This window comes from Lissotriton vulgaris, chromosome 6 (assembly GCF_964263255.1).
Source record: "Lissotriton vulgaris chromosome 6, aLisVul1.2, whole genome shotgun sequence".
Taxonomy (NCBI): Eukaryota; Metazoa; Chordata; class Amphibia; order Caudata; family Salamandridae; genus Lissotriton; species Lissotriton vulgaris.
The window spans coordinates 1,265,816,991-1,265,839,585 of NC_141694.1; the positions used below are offsets into that span (position 1 = coordinate 1,265,816,991).

A 22,595-nucleotide genomic window follows, 5' to 3' on the forward strand; every position below is an offset into this window, starting at 1 on the left:
GCAGGAGTGCATGCTTCCCTCACACCCGTCAAACAATTAACGATCTGGCCAGAAACAATGTATGCTTCCCTCACATGCACTGAACATGGATAGTATCTGCAGCTGCAGTTCAAGCGTGTATGTAAGCGCACAAACACAATGTGCCACATTTGGTAGCAGTGTAGGTTCCTTTCACATACAAGATGGCCAGTAGCAGTGTAAGCCGACATATCCTCACATACAAAACATATGTCAGTCACACTTACCGGAACATTTAAGCTTAATTTAGGCACAGAATAATATATAGATGTGGGTGAGCCACTGAAGGCTCGAGCGAGATGCCAGGCTCCAGTTCAGCTTTTATGAGGCTTCTGACTGCTACCCACACTCTAACCTTATGCGCCGAGAATAAAAGACAAAGCATTAAAATCTGATGGTAAACAGGAGCAAGAAGAGATTAAACCTGGCTTGGCCACTTGACCAAGTTAAATAATCCTAGGCAATTAATTTGTCATGCCTCCTAATTTTTTCCATTATTACATACAAGAAAACATGTAAATATATGAGGATGTGTGCTGTACAAACATCTCTTTTGTTTGACTTAATGGACTATAATGCTCAGTGTAGAGTAAGAATATAGCCTACATATAGCGTGCACATGAAAAATGACTTGCCTCTTAGTTCACCAATGGTTAAGTCAATGTGGTGGAGGTTGGGGCCTTGAATGCTTCTAAGTTCATGCTTTAAAACTTGATAAACCCCTCTCAATCCATTGATGCAATTGGATGTATTAAGGTAAAACCATTGTTACATATTTAGGTTTTAATTTGAAAGACATTTTACCATATTTTTTCATATTATTTGTTGCAAGATTTTCATGACGAATGTTCCCATGACATAGCTTGTGTATGGGCTCTTACAGGCAAGACAGACTTCTGTTGCCAATAAAGACTTTTGAATAGGCTCTCCCTTTAAATGTATTGGCTCACCTACTTCTACTAGAGTACTTTGTATAACAGTTACTTGAGTTTGCCCTCTCTCAGTATCTTACTCTGTTGAGATTCTGGCCGGCTTCCAATGGCCTCAGAATGATAACTATATCCTACTTCTAGTTTTAGTAAGAAAGAATTGTGCATTAGCAACCCTAAGTATTTGTTTTAAAGTTAAACAAAAGAGAGGTAACCCAAATTGTTCCAGGGAACAAGGTTCTTTAGACAACTAAGCTAATTGGAACACCCCTGGAAGAAAATCTTACATACTTTCACACAATCTCCTCACCATACAGCTAATTCACACCTCTATACTGAAAATGCAGATCCAGATTCCAAGTATACTCTCAGATTGAAAAGTAATGCTTACACTGTTTTATTAATGTAAATTATCTCTTTTTCCTCAGATGATCAAAATCTAGGAAATATCCCGAAAGTGTGTACGCAGTCAATATATAAAAACATGTTTCACAAATTATACATTCCAATATCTTTATACCAAATAATACAATACAAAACAAACAAAAAACGTACTAGAACCTCAGTTTAAAAAACAGTCATTATTGTCTGTTTGGACATCTATTTGATCCAATTGCCATATATGATCGATTTGGAACTTTTAGTAAGAAGCATTTGCAATGAAATAGGTCTCGCATTAGGAAAGTTTGAGCTATTGGTATTGTAAATGACAAATTTTTTATTTATGGGTTTGTTTTCAAAATAGAGAACTTAATAGCTTTGTCATTTACAATGCCAATAGTTTTAACTTTCGCAAATGTGACACCTATGGCATTTGTAATCCAATATGTGTTGTATTTACATGACTTAGATGTATTAATATTACAAATAACAATGGCTTTTATTTATTTTTAATAATTAATACTTAAATAAAAGTTATTGTAATTCATATTGGCAATAGCTTAAACTTTTGTAAATAAATTTTGTGAAGATTATGTTCAGTGTATTTTATTGTGACGAAAATCCAAGAACAGAAGTGAAATATTAACATCTTTTTGTGACATTTGTAATAAAGCTTGAAACTTTGAGAGAACATATTTGAACCAGTTGTTGCTGAATGGTGGCGCTGAGTGATGCGGTGGTAGCGCATAGTGATGTTGTGGTGCCCCAGAGTGATGCTGTGGAAGCGCATAGTGAGGTTGTGGTGCCCCTGAGTGATGCTGTGGTAGCGCATAGTGATGTTGTGGTGCCCCTGAGTGATACTGTGGTAGCGGATAGTGATGTTGTGGTGCCCCTGAGTGATGCTGTGGTGATGCGATAGATAGATAGATAGAGGGGAGGGTGATAGATAGAGGGGAGCAGAATGGAAGAGGTCATGGAGTTTGTTTAATTTATTAATTCTGTGGGCGGCAAAATCAGTTATTGCTCGTGATAGGAATTTGAAATGAAAACATCCTGCTGCCACTCAGCCTGCACTGACCAGAAGTCTCTCAGTGACTGTGCCTACACTGTAGGGCTGGAGGACAAGAGTGCCATCCTGCAGGGTGCAGTTTTGTCTCAACCGAGCTGTCAGCTGAGCAGAGAGCACATGCATCAGGCAGCACCAGTCACAACATACACCTGGACCTCTGGTGCCATGATTAAGGTAGCATAAGAAACAAGGGTACCCCATAAAGTGAACCAGGGGTTATAGAGTATATTAGGGCAAACAATGGTTCAAGGGTGGCCTAACTAGGTTCAGAGTAAGAAAAACACAATATGATTAAGGTAGCAGCAAAACTCAGCTAAGCACGCACTGTGTCCAGCAAACAACTAATAAAAGGCACTTGTGTTAGCGATCTCCGACTGAGAGAACACCAGCACTAAGATGACAGAGGTGGTGTTTATTCCTCACAGTTTTTTGCTGCATCACTTTGCATTAATCAGAATGCATTAAGAATGTATTTTCATATAACACGATGTGGCACAGCATGCCCTGGTGCAGTGCACTGTACAGCCATACTTCACACAGTCACACTTGGTCACTGCCCGCAGCTGGTAGCCTCTCCTGCAGCTTTGCCACAAATTCTACCTACAGTTCTCTAACTCAGGGCCTGGCGCACACTGACTGCAGGCAGCTGCTGATTGCATGCCGCCTCTAAAAAGCAAGTATGTAACTCAAATACTCGGGTGCAAGCACTAGTGACTCACAGCTGCCAAGGTTACAGATTGCCATTGTCACATTTTCCTAATTTCAGTGTAATTATGTGTGATATTCCAATGACTACAAGTAACACTTTTTTGTGAGCAAAATCAAGCAATGAAGACGAGGGAAGCATAAAAAATATTAGCAATGACACCTGTGCTCTGAGCGAGTAGTTGTTTTCAAGCAGGTCCGACCAACACCGTAGTGGCTCACCCGTCACCCCAGGACACAAAAGGGGGTTAGTGCGTCTGAACAATGCTGAAAACGAAGTAATACAGTGAGAAGAGACTGCAGTGTGGCAGTCTGTTCATAATAAATGTCACCATGAACGTGCGGTACGCTAAGTCGTGTAAAAGTATATTTTTATTAGAAAGCATTATCAACTTTTAGGTTATACCTCACTCCAGGAAGGCAGCGAGAGCAGCAATTCTGTGGCCTGCCTCAGCCTACGGTCGACTTTGACTTGTAGCTCGACTTTCCAACTGGTGTAGTTTCAGGTGCGAGTTGTGGCGCAAGTTAATTATTTAGTATGCCATCAAAGATGCGAGATACCAAAATATCCCTCAAGGTAATATAGTACACTTCAATATTAATGTACACATTATGTAACATGTAGGCACGCGCAGCAACATTATTTAGTATGCGAAAAAACAAACCAATGCGCCCGGCATTGTTGCCAATTAGGAGCAAGCCACTGGGTGAAAGGAGAAGCCCCATAGTGCAAGGGCGTTGACGCGTTTCGGTGGCTAAAAGACAATATAAACAGAACCACCTTCCCCCAGGACAAAATTCGATATGGGGTCAATTTTCTCCTCACAGTACAGTTTATATCAATTGAAGTATCAGTTATGTTGCAGTTTAGGGCTGGATATAGTCCTATCATCAGTCCTTGTTTTATTCCGGATACATTTCTTAAAATTCCTTGTATCAATCTTGTTAGTTCTTCCCTTTTCTTTATGGGACGAAAATGGCTTTTTGTAGAGAGGTCCCTGAATTGACCATATATCTTAAAAACACTTGTATCTTTAATAAAAAATGGATTACGGTCATGCCTGCTACATTCGCTCCGGGAGTCATGGATATCCCCACATATTTTTCCCCACCGTAGTAGACTTTTGATGCGTCTATTCAGGGCTATCCAGCTTTAGATCTTTGTGTAGAAGTAGGTATTGTTCCCTTCTTTTTTCGTAATGCCATATATAGCTTCTGGATAGCCCTGAATATGAAATTTAGATTTAAAAAAAAAAAAAGTCATTTTTACTAAAAGTTCCAAATCGATCATATATGGCAATTGGATCAAATAGATGTCCAAACAGACAATGACTTTTTTAAACTGGGGTTCTAGTACGTTTTTTAACATTTGTTATTGTTTGTTTTGTTTTGTATTATTTGGTATAAAGATATTGGAATGTATAATTTGGGAAAAATGTTTTTATATATTGACTGTGTACACACTTTCGGGATATTTCCGAGATTTTTATCAACTGAGGAAAAAGAGATAATTTACATTAATAAAACAGTGTAAGCATTACACTTCAGTCTGAGAGTATACTTGGAATCTGGATCTGCATTTTCAGTATAGAGGTGTGAATTAGCTGTATGGTGAGGCTACTGAGGAGATTGTGTGAAGTGACTGTGTGAAATTATGTAAGATTGGCTTCCAGGGATGTTCCAATTTGCTTTGTGGGGATTTTACTCTGATACCTGCAACACTTTCACTCACAGCGGTTTATGAATATTTGGGTGGCTGAAATTACAAATTTCAAAATGGTTTTAAAACTACAGGGCACTTTGGGAATCTTAATATTATCCCCTTATTTCATAATCAACTTTATTCAGCATTTTAAAACAGCAAAGAGAAGTCATTGGCAGCAGCTCACATATCAACAGGAACAAGGAGTCAAAGTCAGCAGTGCATATGGGTAGGGTCAATCCACTCCAGTCTAACATTACAGCTTGTGTGGTAATAACAGTAACTTTGAAAACAGTTTGTATATCTGGGTTCACGGCGGGATCATGTGGAACCACTTCCCCATATTTTAGGGAACAGTTCTGGAGAACCTCTGGATTCGAATAGGGCCTCCGCTTGGGCACCGCACCAGTCCACCCCCCTCCTCCATCCCCCCACCGCGGGTGCCGCATTGCGTAACCAGTGTCGTGCTTTGTCCCTTTTGGCCACAGCCACCGCTGTTCCTAATAGGCGTTTATCCAACCTAGAGCCGTCCAGGCCATTGAAGATCCCTAGCAGCATTCGCAGCGGGTCATGAGGGACCTCCCAGCTCAGGGCCTGTGAAAGCTCCTGCTCCACCCTTTTCCAAAATCTCTCAAGCACCGGGCACAGCCACACCATATGGTAGAAGTCAGCCGGGGATTGTTCACATCTTGGGCAAACTGGGGATGGTCTCAATCGGGATCGGAAAAGCCTCTCTGGGGTGAGGTAAGACGTGTGTAGATAGTAGGTCTGCACCAGACGCAGCTTGGATGATGTGGTCAGGGTACGTGGGGCCATTAAGGCGTCCCTCTAATTGGCCTCTTTTAGGGGTCCCACCCATCCCTCCCAACGGGTGCGCAACTGATCGAGGGACGAGGGGCTATTACATACTAGGGAGTGGTAGATACAGGATACTCCTTCCCTACCCAGATTCCCCATCATCACTTAAACTCTGGGAGGGTGGTTGGCATGGGGAGGTGGGCATTAATGGCGTGGCGCAGCTGCAGATACCTAAAATGCTGGGCATGTGGAAGGGCGTGACGCTTTTGCATGTCAACAAAGGCTCGTATGTGGTCTCCCACCCATACATCTTCGAGAACCGACACCCCGATAAGGTCCCAACGCCGGAATCCGCTTAGGGACGATACCTCCCGGAGCCAGTTGCCATGCCAGCGTGGCGTCTGGCGGGTAAGTTTGCGGTCCCACCCTGTGTGGCGCAGGGCGGCGCGCCAGACCAGCAGGACCGTTCTTGTAATTGGGGCCCTGGTTTGTGGGACCGGGCAGCCATGGAGGAACGCTTGAATCTGCGAGAAGTCCGTCTCTTCCAGTTCCACCCGATACGCTGGGTCGGACCAGCCGCCCACGTACCAGTCGTGGACTACAATCAGCTTAGTGGCAAGGTGGAAGAGGTGAGTCACCCCTAGGCCTCCGTCAAAGGAGGGGGATGCGGCAGTGTGCGAGGGAGATCCGCGGTCTTTCGCCACCCCAAAGGAACCTAGATAAGGTGCTGTCTAGCTCGCGGGAAAGGAGATGTTTTGTAGAGTGTAGAGGAAACGGGGGAAGACCATCATTTTAAACAATGCACTCCGTCCCAAGGGATTGAGGGTAAGGGTTTGCCATTTTATAAGGTCCGATCGCATTCGGGCTACCAGGGGTGTGATGTTCAGTGCCCATTCTAATTCCAGCAGGAGAGTCACCCATATCCCCAGGTACTTAACCGAGTGGCGTCTAAGGGGGATGAACGACTACCAGTCTAAACATTCCCGGGAGGAGTGCAGCGGGACCAGGGTGGATTTGGCCCCATTAAGCCGCAGGTCAGAGACTTTCTCAAAATCGAGAAGGATCTGCAGACATTTAGGGCCCGAGGTAGCCGGGTCTGCTAAGTACAGGAGCACGTCATCGGCGTAGAGGGCTATCTTGTCTATGTGGCTCTCATTCCAGGCACACCCTTGGACAAGGGGGTCCTGCCGAATGAGCATCGCCAGGGTCTCCATCGCCAACGTGAACAGGAGTGGGGAGAGGGGACACCCCTGGCGCGTGCCTCGGCATATCGGGAATGCCTCAGAGAGCGACCCGTTGATCAGCACCCGGGCTCTGTGGGGGGGGGGGGGGGGGGGGGTCGCGTAGAGAATCCCAATATATCGGCGGAACAGTGGGCCAAAGCCCATCTCTTTCAGCACATCTTGCAGATATGTCCAGCCCATCGTATCGAAAGCTTCCTCAAAGTCAAGAAAGAGGAGGGCCAAATATGGGGACAGGCGTTAGCGATGGGCCAGGGCCAAGTGGAGGTGGCGGATACAGTGGCAGGGGCCTCTGGCCGGCATGAAGCCACATTGGTCCGGGAGGACGAGGTCTTGTAGAAGGGGTTTAAGCCTCTGGGCCAATATCGTGACGAAGAGCTTAATCTCAGTGTTAATAAGGGAGATAGGACGGAAGTCTGTCGAGTTCGCAGAGGGCGGGTGGGTCTTGGGGAGGACCACAATCGTGGCCAGGTTTGATTCGGCTGGAGAAGGAGCCCTTATCCACCACGTGATGGAAAAGACCCAGCAATTGGGGAGCCAGAGTGTCCCTGAAGGCCGCGTAGAACTCCTGTGGGAACCCGTCCGGACCGGGTGTCTTGCCAGGGTTCAGAATGGGGATGGCCTCTAGGACTTCGTCCAATGTGAACGGCTTTTCCAGAGCCTCCGCATCCGCCAGGGTAAGAGCGGGGAGCCGAGCACCGGCCCTGCCCAGGAGGGTAGTTAGAAGCACATCGGCCGGGTGCGCCGCATAGAGGCGAGTGTAAAAATCCGCAAAGGTTCCAGCTATGGCCTCTGAGGTTTCCTGGAGGGTGCCATCTTGTACGCGGACCTCCGGAATAATGCGGTGGATCTTGGGATAGGAGACCAAGTTATGGAGGAGTTTACCATTTTTGTCTCCCCAGCCATATATCCGCGCCACCAACAACTGCCACAGCTGCTCGGCCGAGTCAAGTGAGATCTGACGGAGCTCTTCTCGGATCAGCGCCAATTGCCGGGTGGGGTCTTCTCGACCAACGGCGGTTTGTTCAGCCTCCAGCCGGGCGGCTTGGGACTCCAACTCCGCGAGCCGGGCCAGGTGGTCCGTTTATTTGGCGTGGACAAGCCCCTTCGCCACCCCGCGAATCATCGCTTTGCCGGACTCCCAAAGGGTCTCTGGCGACAGAACCGAACCCTCGTTGGCAGCGAAATAGTGGGTTAGCTCCCGTCCTAGCGTGTCCACCAGCGCCTGGTCTTGTAGGACAGACGCATTGAGGCGCCATACCGCTCGCGATCCCGCCGGAGCGGAGCCAATTCGGAGGGAGACGGGGGGGGTGGTCAGACAGTCCCCTAGGCAAGATATTCACTCCGGAAACCAAATGGCCGTCTGTGGCCGGGAGCAGGAGGAGATCAATGTGGGAATGGGTATGGTGTGAGGCTGATGTATGAGTGTATTGTGCCTTGCGGGGGTTCCAGACTCGCCAAATATCACAGAGCCCCAGAGCCGAAGCCCAGCTCGACAGGGCCACCGCAGAGGAGACTCGGGTCGCAGAAGGGGGGCCGGTCGTGTCCTGCCCCGGCTGCATCACGGCGTTGAAGTCGCCGCCAACAACCGTGAGGCCGAGTGGAAAGGATCTGTGTAAGGCACCGGAGCGTCGGGGACAGGCGGGCGGGATGTAGAGATTCAGGTTGTTCAGGGGGCAACCCTCCACGATGCCCGATATCGCCACGTATCGCCCCTGTGAGTCAGTGTAGGCCTTAACAAGGGTGAAGGGGAGACCTTTCCGAAGCAAGACCGCCACCCCTCGGGACCCGCGTTGAAACCCAGAGTGACAGACCATCGCAAACCCATAGCGGGCCAGGAAGTTGCATTGTGTGCCTAAAAGGTGGGTCTCCTGGAGAAGGTGCACGTCCGCCGAGTGGCGATGTGCCATTCGAAGAACTTCAGTACGCTTAATGCGGTCAAGAAGACCGTTTACGTTCCACGAGAGAACGTGGAGGGGTCTAACCAGAGTGTACGCCATTGGGGGAGGGGCGGGGGACGTGGGAGAGCATGGGAGAAACAGGAGGCGCGCCCCGGAGGGGAGGACCTACAACGCCGTTCCAGAACAAAGGAAGGTAGTCTGAGTGGGCCAGTGGGGCACGGGCACCAAGGGTCCAGGTGGGAGACAAGGGGAAGGGGGCGACCGCCTGCGGTTAACTCCCGCGGGAGCCTGCAGAAACCTAGAGTAATAAGAGCATCAGAGAGCAGGAGGTGTGTGTCGGAAGAGGATGTACTCACCTCATGACGTCAGTAGGAGGAGCTGCAACCAGCTGCCCGCAGGCAGCATCGACTAAGGCCAAGGAGCGGCCCAACAGTTAAACCAGAAAGCGGCCCGTAGGCGGCTAAAAACAAACAAATGGGAGAAAACGGCCTCCCCCCTCCCCAGTACCCCCCCAACTCCCCCCACCCTACACTTCGGAACAGGAAGCATCTGTCGCCCTAAATTGCAAACACCCAAAGAAGAAACCCCCCGCTAGGGGAAGGGCACTAAACTGAAACGGTTAGTTGGGAACAGTAGCACTAGTCTAGAGTCAATCAAGGAGGACCACCCTCCGTATTGCTGGATAAATGCCAGCAGCTATAGACAGCGAAGCTTCAAAAAAAAAAAAAGTTACAGGAAAGTTGCAGTAGTCTCACAAGGGACAGAAGGATGTACTAGCTGGAGGAAGGGGTAGACAGAACTAGAACATAGAAAGGAAGGAAGACATGAGCAGTTTGAATTCCAGTTCCCAAGAGGAGCCCCCTCCATGCATCCAGCCCTCCGGGCATCAGATAAGGCCTAAGGGGCCGGTCAAGGCCGGCCCGGCTGGTCAGGTTAGTTGTCCGCAGTCAGACATCTCATGGCCCCGGCTCAGGCATCTGCATCGTGTGGTGTATCTCGGATTACAGGGCTGCTGGATAAATCAGAGTCCGATCTTGACTTACGCAGGCTCGTGCCCGAATCCGAGGGCTGGTCAATGATAACCAAGGATGGTGATACAGCCGTGAGGGGGGAACTCTCCGGTCCAGGGGCAGAGGAGACCGCCGGGGGTCTACCCTCCGGTGAGTGAGATGTGTCTTGTCTCCGACGACCCCGCCTGCGGGAGCCGGTCCGGCGCCACCTTGGCTTGGGCCTCTCATGGGCAGGGCAGAGATTGGGCCCTCGGATAGGGGACGGCGCCCGCCCAGGCAGAAAGGAGACGCTCCTCTGTGAGCCAGGTCCAGGCGGCTTGTGGGGTGTCGAAGAAAAAAGGACTTGTCCTGGAACAGGACCTTGAGGCGGGCCGGGAAAAGTAGACCATATAGCAGCCCCAGCGCCCTGAGCTTTTGCTTAACCTCGTCATAGGACGTCCGTTGGGACTAGACCTCCCTAGAGTAGCCCGGGAAGATCATTATTTTGGAGTTCTGGAAGAGCAGGGGACCCAAGTCTCTGGCTGCCCCCAGGATGGCGTCGCGATCCCGAAAGTTGAAGATGGGGAGGATGAAGGGCCGGGCAGGGCCTCCCGGGGGCGGTCTGGGCGCCAGGGATCGGTGGGCTCGTTCTATAGCGAACCAGGGGGGGAGAGGGGGGTGTTAGTTTATCCGCAGGCATCCAGGAGAAGTCAGCTACAGGGCCCTTCTCCACCCCCTTCGGAAATCCCAGGAGGTGTAAGTTGTTCCTGCAGGCCCGGTTTTCGGCATATTCCGCCCTGTGATGGAGGTCCGACGTCAGTGTCTGGAGACGGGCCACTTGTGTCTTGAGGGTGGTCAGGACGTCCTCTGCCGTGAATATACGGGACTCTGCTTCGGTAATGCGTGCCGTGGCGTTTCGGAGGTCTTGTCGGTTGAGGGCCACATCCACTCTTACTTTCCCAATTCTATTCTCAACCGATGCCTGGGAAGCGCTGATCGCCTGGAGGATTGTACACAAGTCCCCTCCCTCCGCCCCAGGCGGAGGCCCGGCACTGGATTCATGGTCCGATTTGGTGAATTGGTCCATACGCATCCGGGATGGGGGACCGGGGTCTGCGTGTTCTTTCCCCTGACTATGGTTGCCCTGGATCAGTTGTGGGTCCGTGAGGAACGTCGCAGCTGCAGGGGCTCAGTCCGGCGGGTTGGGCCTCCCGGCCTCTCAGGGGAATCGGGTATCCGGTCCAGCGGTGGCGCAGGTGGGACCACCCGCCGATTGCAGTCCTCCGGGTCTCCCCCGTGGCACGGGTTGAGAGGCTCAGGGAGCCGGAATGCGGGGGGAAGAAAAGGGAGCCGCGCTATTCCTGCGAAAGGGAACTGAACCCGTGGGGAACTCCCAGGCGGGCGTCCCAGTCGCCGTGCCGGTCAGTGGTGGGCCCAATTCGATTTCAGTGAGGCAGAGCAGAGTCCGGGCAGCGAGCCCCCAAGCTACGGCGTCAGTCAAGGGCACCCACGCCGCCCGAGCCCCAGGGGAAGAGCAGTGACAGCGCCTGGGTAGTTGCAGTGGTCCGGCGAGTCGTTCCCGGGCCCCCAATCCTGTGGCAGGCAGATGCAAAGGGCAGGCGACCGGCGTGGGTACAGGGGCGGTGACCCGGGAGGCAGGTGTCAGTCAGTGCGTTGCGCTGGGCAGTTCAGCATTCCTGGGGATCAATGAGGCAGAGGGGGGGTGGTCTGGGCCGATCCCCCAGGAGATGGAGGGGCCAATCTGTGGACAGGCGGGGGAGCTAACGCCGCCTGCAGGAGCGCCCGGTCTCCCAGCCCGGGCTATCAGTTAGCAGGCGAGACCCCGAGGGAGCTCCAACGCCGGCCCAACCCCCTCCTCACCTCCAACGGGCCCACTCAGCCCCAGTCGCTCTGGGTTCTCCGCAGGTACCTCCAAGGTGTCATCCCCCGCAGTGGCTGACTGGACAGGTCTCCCAGGGCCACGCAGGATGCCCGGGGCCCAGGTGGGGTGCCCCCAGGAGGACCGCCGATGCAAGCAGCACATCCGGGCCCTCAAGCCTTGCAGCCCCACCACCCAGCTCTCGATGGGGCCAAGGCGAGCCCCGCGTCTTCAGGAGCGTCCTCCACACCGCAGCGGCCTCTGGAAGAAGCAGGTCACGAGGCGGGGGTGGATGGCCAGGCAGCAAGGAGGTCGGGGGGTCGCCTTCACCGGGAGCCCCCTCCCAGGGGAGGAGCCTGGCAAAGTGCCCACAGGATGCGGACTAGGCACAGCTGCAGCCAGGTCGGTCCCGCAGAGTCTCAGGAGGACATCAGTGTCTCGTAGGAGGTGGTCCCAGGGGGGCCGCCACTGCCGGTGGTAAGTTCGGGGCCTCCAGGCCTCTCAGCCCTCTAGTCCGGCTCCCAGCGGGGCCGAGGGGGAGCCCCGATTCTTAGGCAAGCCCCTCCTCCCCAGGCCCGCCACAGCTCCAGCCGTCAGCAGGCCGCAGGGACAGGGCCGGACGGGTACGCGGCAAGGGGGTCCAAAAAGCCGATCACGTTGGGAGCCTCACTCTGACTTGGCAGCTCAGGTGGACGCCTACAGGGCCTCCACACGCCCTGCGGGCCCAGGGATCCGCGCCGTGCCCCCGGACTAGGTAGGAAGGTGTAACGGCCCCTGTAAGGCTTCGTGTCCGATGGGTCGGGGATGAAGTGCCACAGCGCCCGGTTGTGGAGTCCACCGGGCAGCTAGGGAGCGCCGTCCGCAGCTCGTAGGGACAGGCCGCCTCGTTATTTAGCTGGGGGCTGCCATCTTGCAGGTCCTGTGGCCGTGAGGGGTCGAGTTGGCGGAGGCGCTAGCAGACCTCCAGGAGACCCCCAGAGACACCAGGGGATGCCCAGCGGCCAGGGGAGTTAAGGGGTATCCGAGTCGTCCGCCGATGGTAGCTGCTGCAGGCGGATGATGGATGGGGGGGTCCAGAGTACTCAGAGTGCGACCGCCATCTTGGCGCCCTAGGCCATGCCCCATCCCCTTATTAGGGCTCGCCTGCTGATGCGCTTGCGCATAGCTGGCGAGCTATATTGCAGTTTAAACAGAGTTAAACCAATTTGGCGATTTCTTGCAGTGCCCGAGAGCGCGTGCACATCAAAGCCACCAGCCTCCTCGGGCATCTCAAGCTTCCCCCAGCCGGCATTTCTCCTCCCCTAATTAGTCATGCACGGCCGGCCGGCCAGCACATCAAAGGCTGCTGTTCTTCCCTTCTTGCCTCTCCCCGCCCCCCCCTTCCCACCACAGCAATGCCGAGGGCTTGTTTATATTGCAGCCTAACCATCTCACACTCTGCTCTCTAAACAATAACCATTGCTGGTCATGATATAATTAAACGCTCTAATTATTTTATCAGGGCCACACAGAATTTTATAAAGTCTTTTGCTGGCATTTTCATTTTATGCGGATTGCTATTTTACACCTTTCACATGCTGGCGATTTGCTTCTAAGATATACATTTATCCTGAATCCCGTTACTAAGCTTTCTCCTCTTCTGCTATATATGGGTTTTAGTTGAATTTCATTGATCTCTTTTACTAATGATTTATGAAAAGTGCCACCCACCACACAGATCCACCTACACAGCTCCACCGATGCACCCACCACACAGCTCCACCGATGCACCCACCACACAGCTCCACCGATGCACCCACCACACAGCTCCACCGAGGCACCCACCACACAGCTCCACCGAGGCACCCACCACACAGCTCCACCGAGGCACCCACCACACAGCTCCACAGATGCACCCACCACACAGCTCCACAGATGCACCCACCACACAGCTTAACAGATGCACCCACCACACAGCTCCACCCACACAGCTCCACCGATGGACCCACCACACAGCTCCACCGAGGCACCCACCATACAGCTCCACAGATGCACCCACCACACAGCTCCACCGAGGCACCCACCACACAGCTCCACAGATGCACCCACCACACAGCTCCACCCACACAGCTCCACTGATGGACCCACCACACAGCTCCACCGAGGCACCCACCATACAGCTCCACAGATGCACCCACCACACAGCTCCACCGAGGCACCCACCACACAGCTCCACCGAGGCACCCACCACACAGCTCCACCGAGGCACCCACCACACAGCTCCACCGAGGCACCCACCACACAGCTCCACCGAGGCACCCACCACACAGCTCCACCGAGGCACCCACCATACAGCTCCACCAAGGCACCCACCACACAGCTCCACCGATGCAACCACCACACAGCTCCACTGATGCAACCACCACACAGCTCCACCGACACAGCTCCACCGATGCACACACCACACAGCTCCACCGATGCACCCACCACACAGCTCCACCGAGGCACCCACCACACAGCTCCACCGAGGCACCCACCACACAGCTCCACCGAGGCACCCACCACACAGCTCCACCGAGGCACCCACCACACAGCTCCACCGAGGCACCCACCACACAGCTCCACCGATGCACCCACCACACAGCTCCACCGAGGCACCCACCACACACCTCCACCGAGGCACCCACCACACAGCTCCACAGAGGCACCCACCACACAGCTCCACAGAGGCACCCACCACACAGCTCCACAGATGCACCCACCACACAGCTCCACCAAAGCACCCACCACACAGCTCCAACGATGCAGCCACCACACACCTCCAACGATGCAGCCACCACACAGCTCCAACGATGCAGCCACCACACAGCTCAACCGACACAGCTCCACCGATGCACCCACCACACAGCTCCACCGATGCACCCACCACACAGCTCCACCAAGTCACCCACCACACAGCTCCACCGATGCACCCACCACACAGCTCCACCGATGCACCCACCACACAGCTCCACCGATGCACCCACCACACAGCTCCACCGATGCACCCACCACACAGCTCCACCGATGCACCCACCACACAGCTCCACCGATGCACCCACCACACAGCTCCACCGATGCACCCACCACACAGCTCCACCGATGTACCCACCACATAGCTCCACCGATGCACCCACCACACAGCTCCACCGACACAGCTCCACCGATGCACCCACCACACAGCTCCACCGACACAGCTCCACCGATGCACCCACCACACAGCTCCACCGATGCACCCACCACACAGCTCCACCGAGACACCCACCATACAGCTCCACCAAGTCACCCACCACACAGCTCCACCGATGCACCCAGCACACAGCTCCACCGAGGCACCCACCACACAGCTCCACCGAGGCACCCACCACACAGCTCCACAGATGCACCCACCACACAGCTCCGCCGAAGCACCCACCACACAGCTCCACCGAGGCACCCACCATACAGCTCCACCAAGGCACCCACCACACAGCTCCACCTACACAGCTCCACTGATGCAACCACCACACAGCTCCACCGACACAGCTCCACTGATGCACCCACCACACAGCTCCACCGATGCACCCACCACACAGCTCCACCGAGGCACCCACCACACAGCTCCACCGAGGCACCCACCACACAGCTCCACCGAGGCACCCACCACACAGCTCCACTGAGGCACCCACCACACAGCTCCACCGAGGCACCCACCACACAGCTCCACCGAGGCACCCACCACACAGCTCCGCCGAGGCACCCACCACACAGCTCCGCCGAGGCACCCACCACACAGCTCCACCGAGGCACCCACCACACAGCTCCACCGAGGCACCCACCACACAGCTCCACCGAAGCACCCACCACACAGCTCCGCCGATGCTTCAACTAAGCTCCACCAATGCACCCCCCAAACAGCTCCACCAATGCACCCACTAAGCTCCTCCGATGCACACGCCACTCAGAGCAACCACAGCATCACTCAGCGCAACCACAGCATCACTGGTTCAAATATGTTCTTTCAATGTTTCAAGCTGTTTTCAAGCTTTCACGCTTTATTACAAATCACAGAAAGATGTTAATATTTCACTTCTGTTCTTGAATTTTCGTCACAATAAAAAACACTGAACATAATCTTCACAAAAAGTTATTTACAAAAGTTTAAGCTATTGCCATTACAAATTAAATAAATTATTTAAGTATTAATTATTTAAAAAAATTAAAAGCCATTGTTATTTGTAATATCAATACATCTAAGTCACGTAAATACAAAACATGTTGCATTACAAATGCTATAGGTGTCACATTTGAGAAAATTATAACTATTGGCATTGTAAATGACAAAGCTATTAATTTAGCCATTTAAAAAAAAAAACACATAAATAAAAAACAATTCAATTTTAAGACCAATAGCTCAAACTTTCCTAATGCGAGCCCTATTGCATTTCCAATGCTTGTTTTGAATATTGTTTCTGCTACTCACCGCCATTACCTCTTGCTGCTCTTTGTGTTTGCTGAGGGCCTAGCCTGCTCGACCCTGGCGGAACCCAGATGCTAATCGGGGCCGCACTGCACCTGGGTTGATGCGCTAGTTCTTTTCCAGGACGCATAAATAGCACTATAGGACGTCCGCGCTGCGGACGCGTGCAGCGGGCACGCCGATGGCGCGCCAAAAGCAAGCCCGTCTGCGCCCAGCGCCAGGACCCCTGGTCATTTTCAGGTAATTACCTACAGAAAACAGCAGCTACTAGACTTTGATAAATGTGCGTGCAGACCTCTTTGTATCTCGCGCCTAGAAAAGGACCAGAGAAAGTCAATTTGTACTAGATGCACATTAAGATTCAATCCTGGATCTGAGAGCCAACAGATCTGACCAAGCCCGTAACCAGGGAGATTTTTAGGCGGGAGGATTGCCCGCCGCTCGAAAAAGACGTGATGGCAAAGTCACGCCATTTAACAATTCATTCCCCGACACACACAGGAAACATATGCAAGCTATAACACAGCAAATTCAGTGTGTGTTAATAAGTGTACGATCAGTAGGGAAACACAAATATCAGATCGAAGATCTGATTCAAAATACCACGCCTGACATTCTCTTTTTAACTGAGACCTTGACAGATCATGCTTCTGGCCCTGACTGGAACATTGCATTACCATAGGGATATGCTGTGATGTTCCAGGACATAGGTCAATAAAGGAGGGGGCTAGCAATTGTATATCGTGATTATCTAAAACTGTATATTGAAGTTGTGACTAGACTTACCAGCAGAGGCGTTTCATTTTTCTATAAAAGTCCATAATTTCTGGAAGCTCCAGGGACTTATTTATCGCCCACCTGGGCCCAGAGCTACTTTTTCACAAGTTCTGATGACACATCTGGATTCTTGCATTGACTCTGACTTAATGATCATTCTTGGTGATTTCAATTATCATCTTGAACTAGTCAATAATACGGATACTGGCAGACTACTAGAAAACATGGCAGCTTTTGGTTTTGACCAACTGGTTATGGAACCCACCCATCAGGCGGGCCACACACTGGATGGCATATTATATAATAATGTAGATATCAATGTGACCAAGGTGAATGCCCTCCCGTGGTCAGATCACAAAGCAGTTTATTTCAAGTTCAATACCTCTCTGCCTGGGCGTCATATGCAGAATGTTGCAGTGAAATCAAAAATCAGATGTTGGAATAAGGTCCAAATAAATGATTTGGAAGCTGTGTTGGGTCAGCCACCAAGTTGGGCAGGTGAGACCAATGATAGGGCAGTAGCAGCTTTTAATCAGTGGCTTCTGTCAGCAGCAGATAGTGTGGCCCCTAAAAAATTGGTGACGGCTAAGAGGCTTAACCCCTCGGCACCATGGTATACCCCAGAGCTGAAAGGCTTAAAAGTCAGCTGCAGGAGGGCTGAACGACTCTGGAGGCAAAGCTACAATAAAGGACAGAAAACTGATATATAACCAGGCCCTTACACAGTCTAAAGAGGCAATCATCAGGGCAAAAAAGCTGTTTTATACACAGAAGATGGAGAAAGCTGGGAATTCTGCCAAAGAATTGTTTAAGACGATTACACTTTTATATAAACCCCAGCAAGCTGATAGGTTTCAGCCGAACCAAGGTATGTGTAAAAACCTGGCCACATTTTTTCAAAATAAAGTTCACCAGGCTCGTGACGCAACACCAGGATCGCGATCTATAGCCCACCAGATCCATGGGAACTTCCTGCCGAACTACCTTTCTGCCTTCACCTGTCCTGGCCCTAGTCCCCACCCTGTTTATCGCCTCGCTCTACTCCTCTCCACTTTCCTGTTGCTAACCTCTGCCTTCACCTGTCCTGACCCGTAGTCCCCACCCTGTCTATCTGTGAATTTTTCCCTCGTCATTTGAGATCTAACTACTTTGTTTGATGCCCGATGGAGCTACCTGGTTTAGCTATAGGGGATACAGGTCAGGGATTCCCTCCTTGGACGTCACCTACCCAGTCGGTCTTCAGCCAAACTTCCTTTCGTTTCTCCTGTCGTCCTTTCCCGCATCCTCCCTCTATTTTTGTCTCTCCTCTCCCAATGTATTGAGACTAAACTATTTTGTTGAATGCCCGATGGAGCTACCTGGTTTAGCTATAGGGGAGATGAACCGTGGACTCCCTCCTTGGTCGTCACCTACCCAGTCGGCCGCTAGACATACCTCATTTTGTTCTCCCTGTGGTCTCTTCCCCTATCTCACCTTTCTCTCCTTCAATGCCTCCTCCGCTCTACGCTCCATTTATTTTGCCCTCCATGTTTCTTTAATTTCTTTTCCCATTGAGACCGAGCTTTTTGGCCAATGCCCGGTGGAGCTACCTGATAGCTATAGAGGAGATGGGTTTTGGGACTTCCCCTTGACCGTCACCTACCCAGCCGGACTTTGGACAGACTTTCCTTTCGTCTCTCTGCCGTATCTCCCTCCTATCCCATTAACCTTCCCCCCTTCCCCTCTACACTTCAATTATCTCGTCTTTTAAGTCTCTTGCAATTGTTTGTCTAGCAAATGATGTAAATTGGAACTGATTTAATCTTGTAATTTTTGTGGAACCTCATGTAAAGCGCTCTGATACCTCCGGGTCTAGCCAGCGCTATATAAAACTCTTGAATAAATAAATATGATGACCTCTTGAGGAGTCGTATAGCTATGGATAACGAATTACAAACTGAGGCAAAACAAGTCCATTCCAGCCTAGTTAGCTTCCCTGCAGCCACTAACGAGGAGATTTTTGACATATTAGTTTCGATAAAATCAGGTTCCCCACTGACCCTTGTCCCCCTACAATCATGCATTTAGGGGCTAGCCAAATCAGAGGTCAACTAACACCTCTGATTAATCAGGTGCTAGAGTCGGAGAAGTACCCCACTGCTTGGAAGAAAGCGATAATTAGACCTATTCTGAAGAAATCCACTTTGGACCCTTCAGAACTTAAAAACTATCGCCCAATAGCGGGCCTTCCCATAGCAGCTAAAGTTCTGGAGAAAGCATTGAACAAGACTCTAACAGAGTATCTTGACACTAACAATCTGCTGGACCTGACCCAACGCGGTTTCAGATATCATCATTCTACAGAAACTGCCCTCATGGTAGCAACTGAGGAGATCCGGAAGACTGTCGACAGAGGGGGCAAGGCGACCCTCGTCTTGTTAGATCTGTCGGCAGCTTTCGACACCGGAAATCATTCAGTGCTAGTCCCACGGTTGCAGGACATTGGCATTGGGGGGTTCAGCCTTGGCCCTCCTGGCATCATTCCTGGAAGAAAGAGAACAGAGACTGCATTGGGAGGGATTGCAATCAGATGGTTTTGGTCTCCCTTGTGTCGTCCCGCAGGGATCAGCGCTTTTGCCGACGCTTTTTAATATCTATGTCACCCCTTTGGCTAGGCTTGTCAGGAAGCACGGTTTCGTAATGGTATCCTATGCAGACGATTCTCAGTTAATCATCTTGTTGGCTAAACAACCTGAGGATACTGCCGCCAGGTTCCATGGGTGCCTTCTGGAGATCCTGACCAGGATGAACCAGGGCTACCTAAAAATCAATACAGATAAGACGGAAGTCATGGAATTTGGGCAAGGACAATCCCTGTGGAACTCCTCGTGGTGGCTAACAAGTGCAGGGGAATGCCCTAAGCTGGTGCCTAAAGTCAGAAATCTGGGGGTGATTTTTGACAGTCAGCTCAATTTTCAGCTCATGTAAATAGCCTTACCTCCTCCTGCTTCAAAAAGCTGAGAAAAATATTCCCTTTCATTGGCCAGGCTCTGCAAAAGAAAGTGGTAGTGGGTATTTTGCTTTCTCAACTGGACTACTGTAATGCGCTACTTTTGGGAATTGACAAAGCCCAGAGTAACAAATTACAGTCCTTGCAAAATGCCACTGCTAGGCTGCTGTTAAACATTCCCAAAGGCAGTTAAATGTCGAAGGGAATCAGAGCTCTCCACTGGCTCCCTGTACAGCAAAGGGTGTCCATAAAGTGTATTATGGGGGAGGGGCCAAGGATATGCAGAGACTATTTAAACCTTCTATCCCAGCAAGAACATCATGGTCTATGAATGCCTGCCTCATGCGAGTAGACAAAATTAGGAGAGTGAGATGGGGTGGAAGAACATTATCCCATTGTGCAGCTAAGCTGTGGAATAAACTGCCACCTGCCATGCGACTGCAGCTTCACCATCTATCTTTCAGGAAGGATCTAAAACTTTTGCTGTTCCCACCAATATAGCCTGTTAACCATGTGACATTCCCCCCCACTTACACTAGCGCCAAGACGCTGTTGCATTCGCGCGCTTTATGAATGTATATCCTATCCTAAAGTTACCTGTGCAATTTATTATTAGAAAACGAAGAAAACATCGCTCATATAATGCATTTTCCTAGTTCTAGCACTCTGTCCAAAGTAAGTCTATGTTCTTTTACTAACCACCATTTTCTACCCTCCACCCATCACACTGACTGTACTGATTACTGTGACAGTCTTGTCTTCAAATCTGACGGAGCAAACTCTCAGTGGTGTAAGAGCTCCTCTGGCCCTAGTGGGCAGCGGTGCTGGAACAATTTTCAGACTATGGTGCTGCCATCAATGTCACATCACTGAACTCATAGGGATTTTGAATTCAAGCACCACACAAACAACAAGTGTTGCAAACAGACACACCAATTCAACAGCAGAGTGGTAAGGGTTTAGAATGTAGCTGGTGTTGCATTTAGAAGCATTGTCACAAATAGATCACTAAACCATGGCGTAGTAGCACCCTACCATCGAAAGACAGACCATTTTTCATTCAAATGAACATTAAATTTGGACAGACCTATAGTTTTACTGTTAATGAGCAGAAAGTGGGTTCTAGTGATTATTTGTCATTTGCGTATCCCAAAGTACATTGCCCTGACCCTGTTAATTGTCTTGCTTCCATCACACTTAAGATTGGGAAATAAAGTGCTTTGTTTGCGCTTTCATATTTATTTTCAAATATGAGTACAGTTCATTTATAGGTATTTAAATGTTCCTGTGTTAGAGTAAAAGAACATCTTACCCAATAAGAGTAACAAAAGTAAACACCAGTCCCCATGTTAAAATAATAAGCAACAATTTGTAAGGAGGATAGATTGACATTTAACCTCTGTATTTGAAAGCAAAGCAAATGTGACAAAATAAAAACAACATTTAAAGTCTGCAGCCCCCACCTCTACATCCAGTGCTTAATTTGTAATGTAGTTGTATATTTACCACAATAGTGAGTACCCGTGCCCAAAGGTCTGCTCAGAAGCAAGCAGCCTGTGCTATTAAATGTCCCCACGCCGAATACCAAGGCTGCGTTGTCCTAAATCAGCTTCATGCCGCTTAAATCCACTGCCAGACACTCCCTATCTCTATACTCACTCTTACAGGTTAACCTTCTACAACTACTTCTCGTAAGCAGGTGTCAGTGCCCCATCGGCTCAGGTTAAGCAGTGCATGCTTCCAATGTCTATGCTAGTAGGTGGCCTCTCCGGGCTCAAGAGGCTGTTGTGAGTGAACCCCCTCACACATCTTGGCACGGGGGATTTGCCTCTTGTATCTACACACCGAATTCAAATCCAGACTTACTGCTTCTTCTAGAACCGCAAATAAAAGTAGTTGGTACTTTTTCTAGGAGAAAAGTGGCAACCCTATATCTGAGTTACAGAAAAGCCTCCTTACTAACGAGCTACTATTGTATGCTCCGCAAACACCATGCCCTGGGTTGTACGCTCTTGGCATTTTCTATTATAATGTGGTTGTCAAAAGTCATGAACCAAACGAACACTAGAAGCAGTGACGGACCCCCGGATCTCACCTTCACAGCCACTTCAGGAGCCGCGTCCACGCTGACCAGAGCTCGGGAGCCACCTGGGCCTTGGGGAGGAGGCCGCAGGTGCTGGGTCCTTTCCTCCTCGTCTTCCTCGGTGCCATGCTCGGAGTCAGACCCACTGCTACTACCATCATACGAAACCAGCGCAGCGAGCGCCGCCATCTTGCCCCCGGTCGAACGTCATCAGCAAGCGCGTCGCCCTCTGATGTCAGTATACTTCCTGGTGGTTACTAAGGAAGGAGGCTTGTTGTTTCTTTCCACTTTCCATGAATCTTTATTGGAATTACGAAGCGTGCATTATTGAGGGAGCGTGGAAGGTGCCAGATGAAGATACGAGGGATTAAGGTTCCGCGCAGAAAACTGATAAACATGTTCCATTAGAGACAGCAAAACAGTTGGTTATTTGAAGCTTTGCGCACAGGAACAACATAGAACACGACGGGCAATGTTTTGGTAACGATGCATGCCAATAGACCAGATTCAGGCGGGAGACTCCTGGTTATTTGAAGCTTTGCGCAAGAAACTGCCACAGGAACAAAATAGAACACGACGGGCAATGTTTTGGTAACAATGCGTGCCAATAGACCAGATTCAGGCGGGAGACTCATTATTTTTTAAAGCCATCACTAT

At 50.7% G+C, this 22,595-nt stretch overlaps 1 protein-coding gene across 1 annotated transcript in view; it reads right to left on the reverse strand.

The window, feature by feature from the left end:
• The window catches only part of CDC40 (cell division cycle 40), a 480,503-nt gene extending 458,290 nt beyond the window's left edge, over positions 1-22,213 (reverse strand). The window contains exon 1 of the mRNA XM_086927386.1: positions 21,951-22,213. Within this exon, the coding sequence (XP_086783512.1) occupies positions 21,951-22,127 (177 nt within the window). The 5' untranslated portion in view covers positions 22,128-22,213. The remainder of the gene's footprint in view (positions 1-21,950) is intronic.
• Positions 22,214-22,595: the final 382 nt, after the last annotated feature.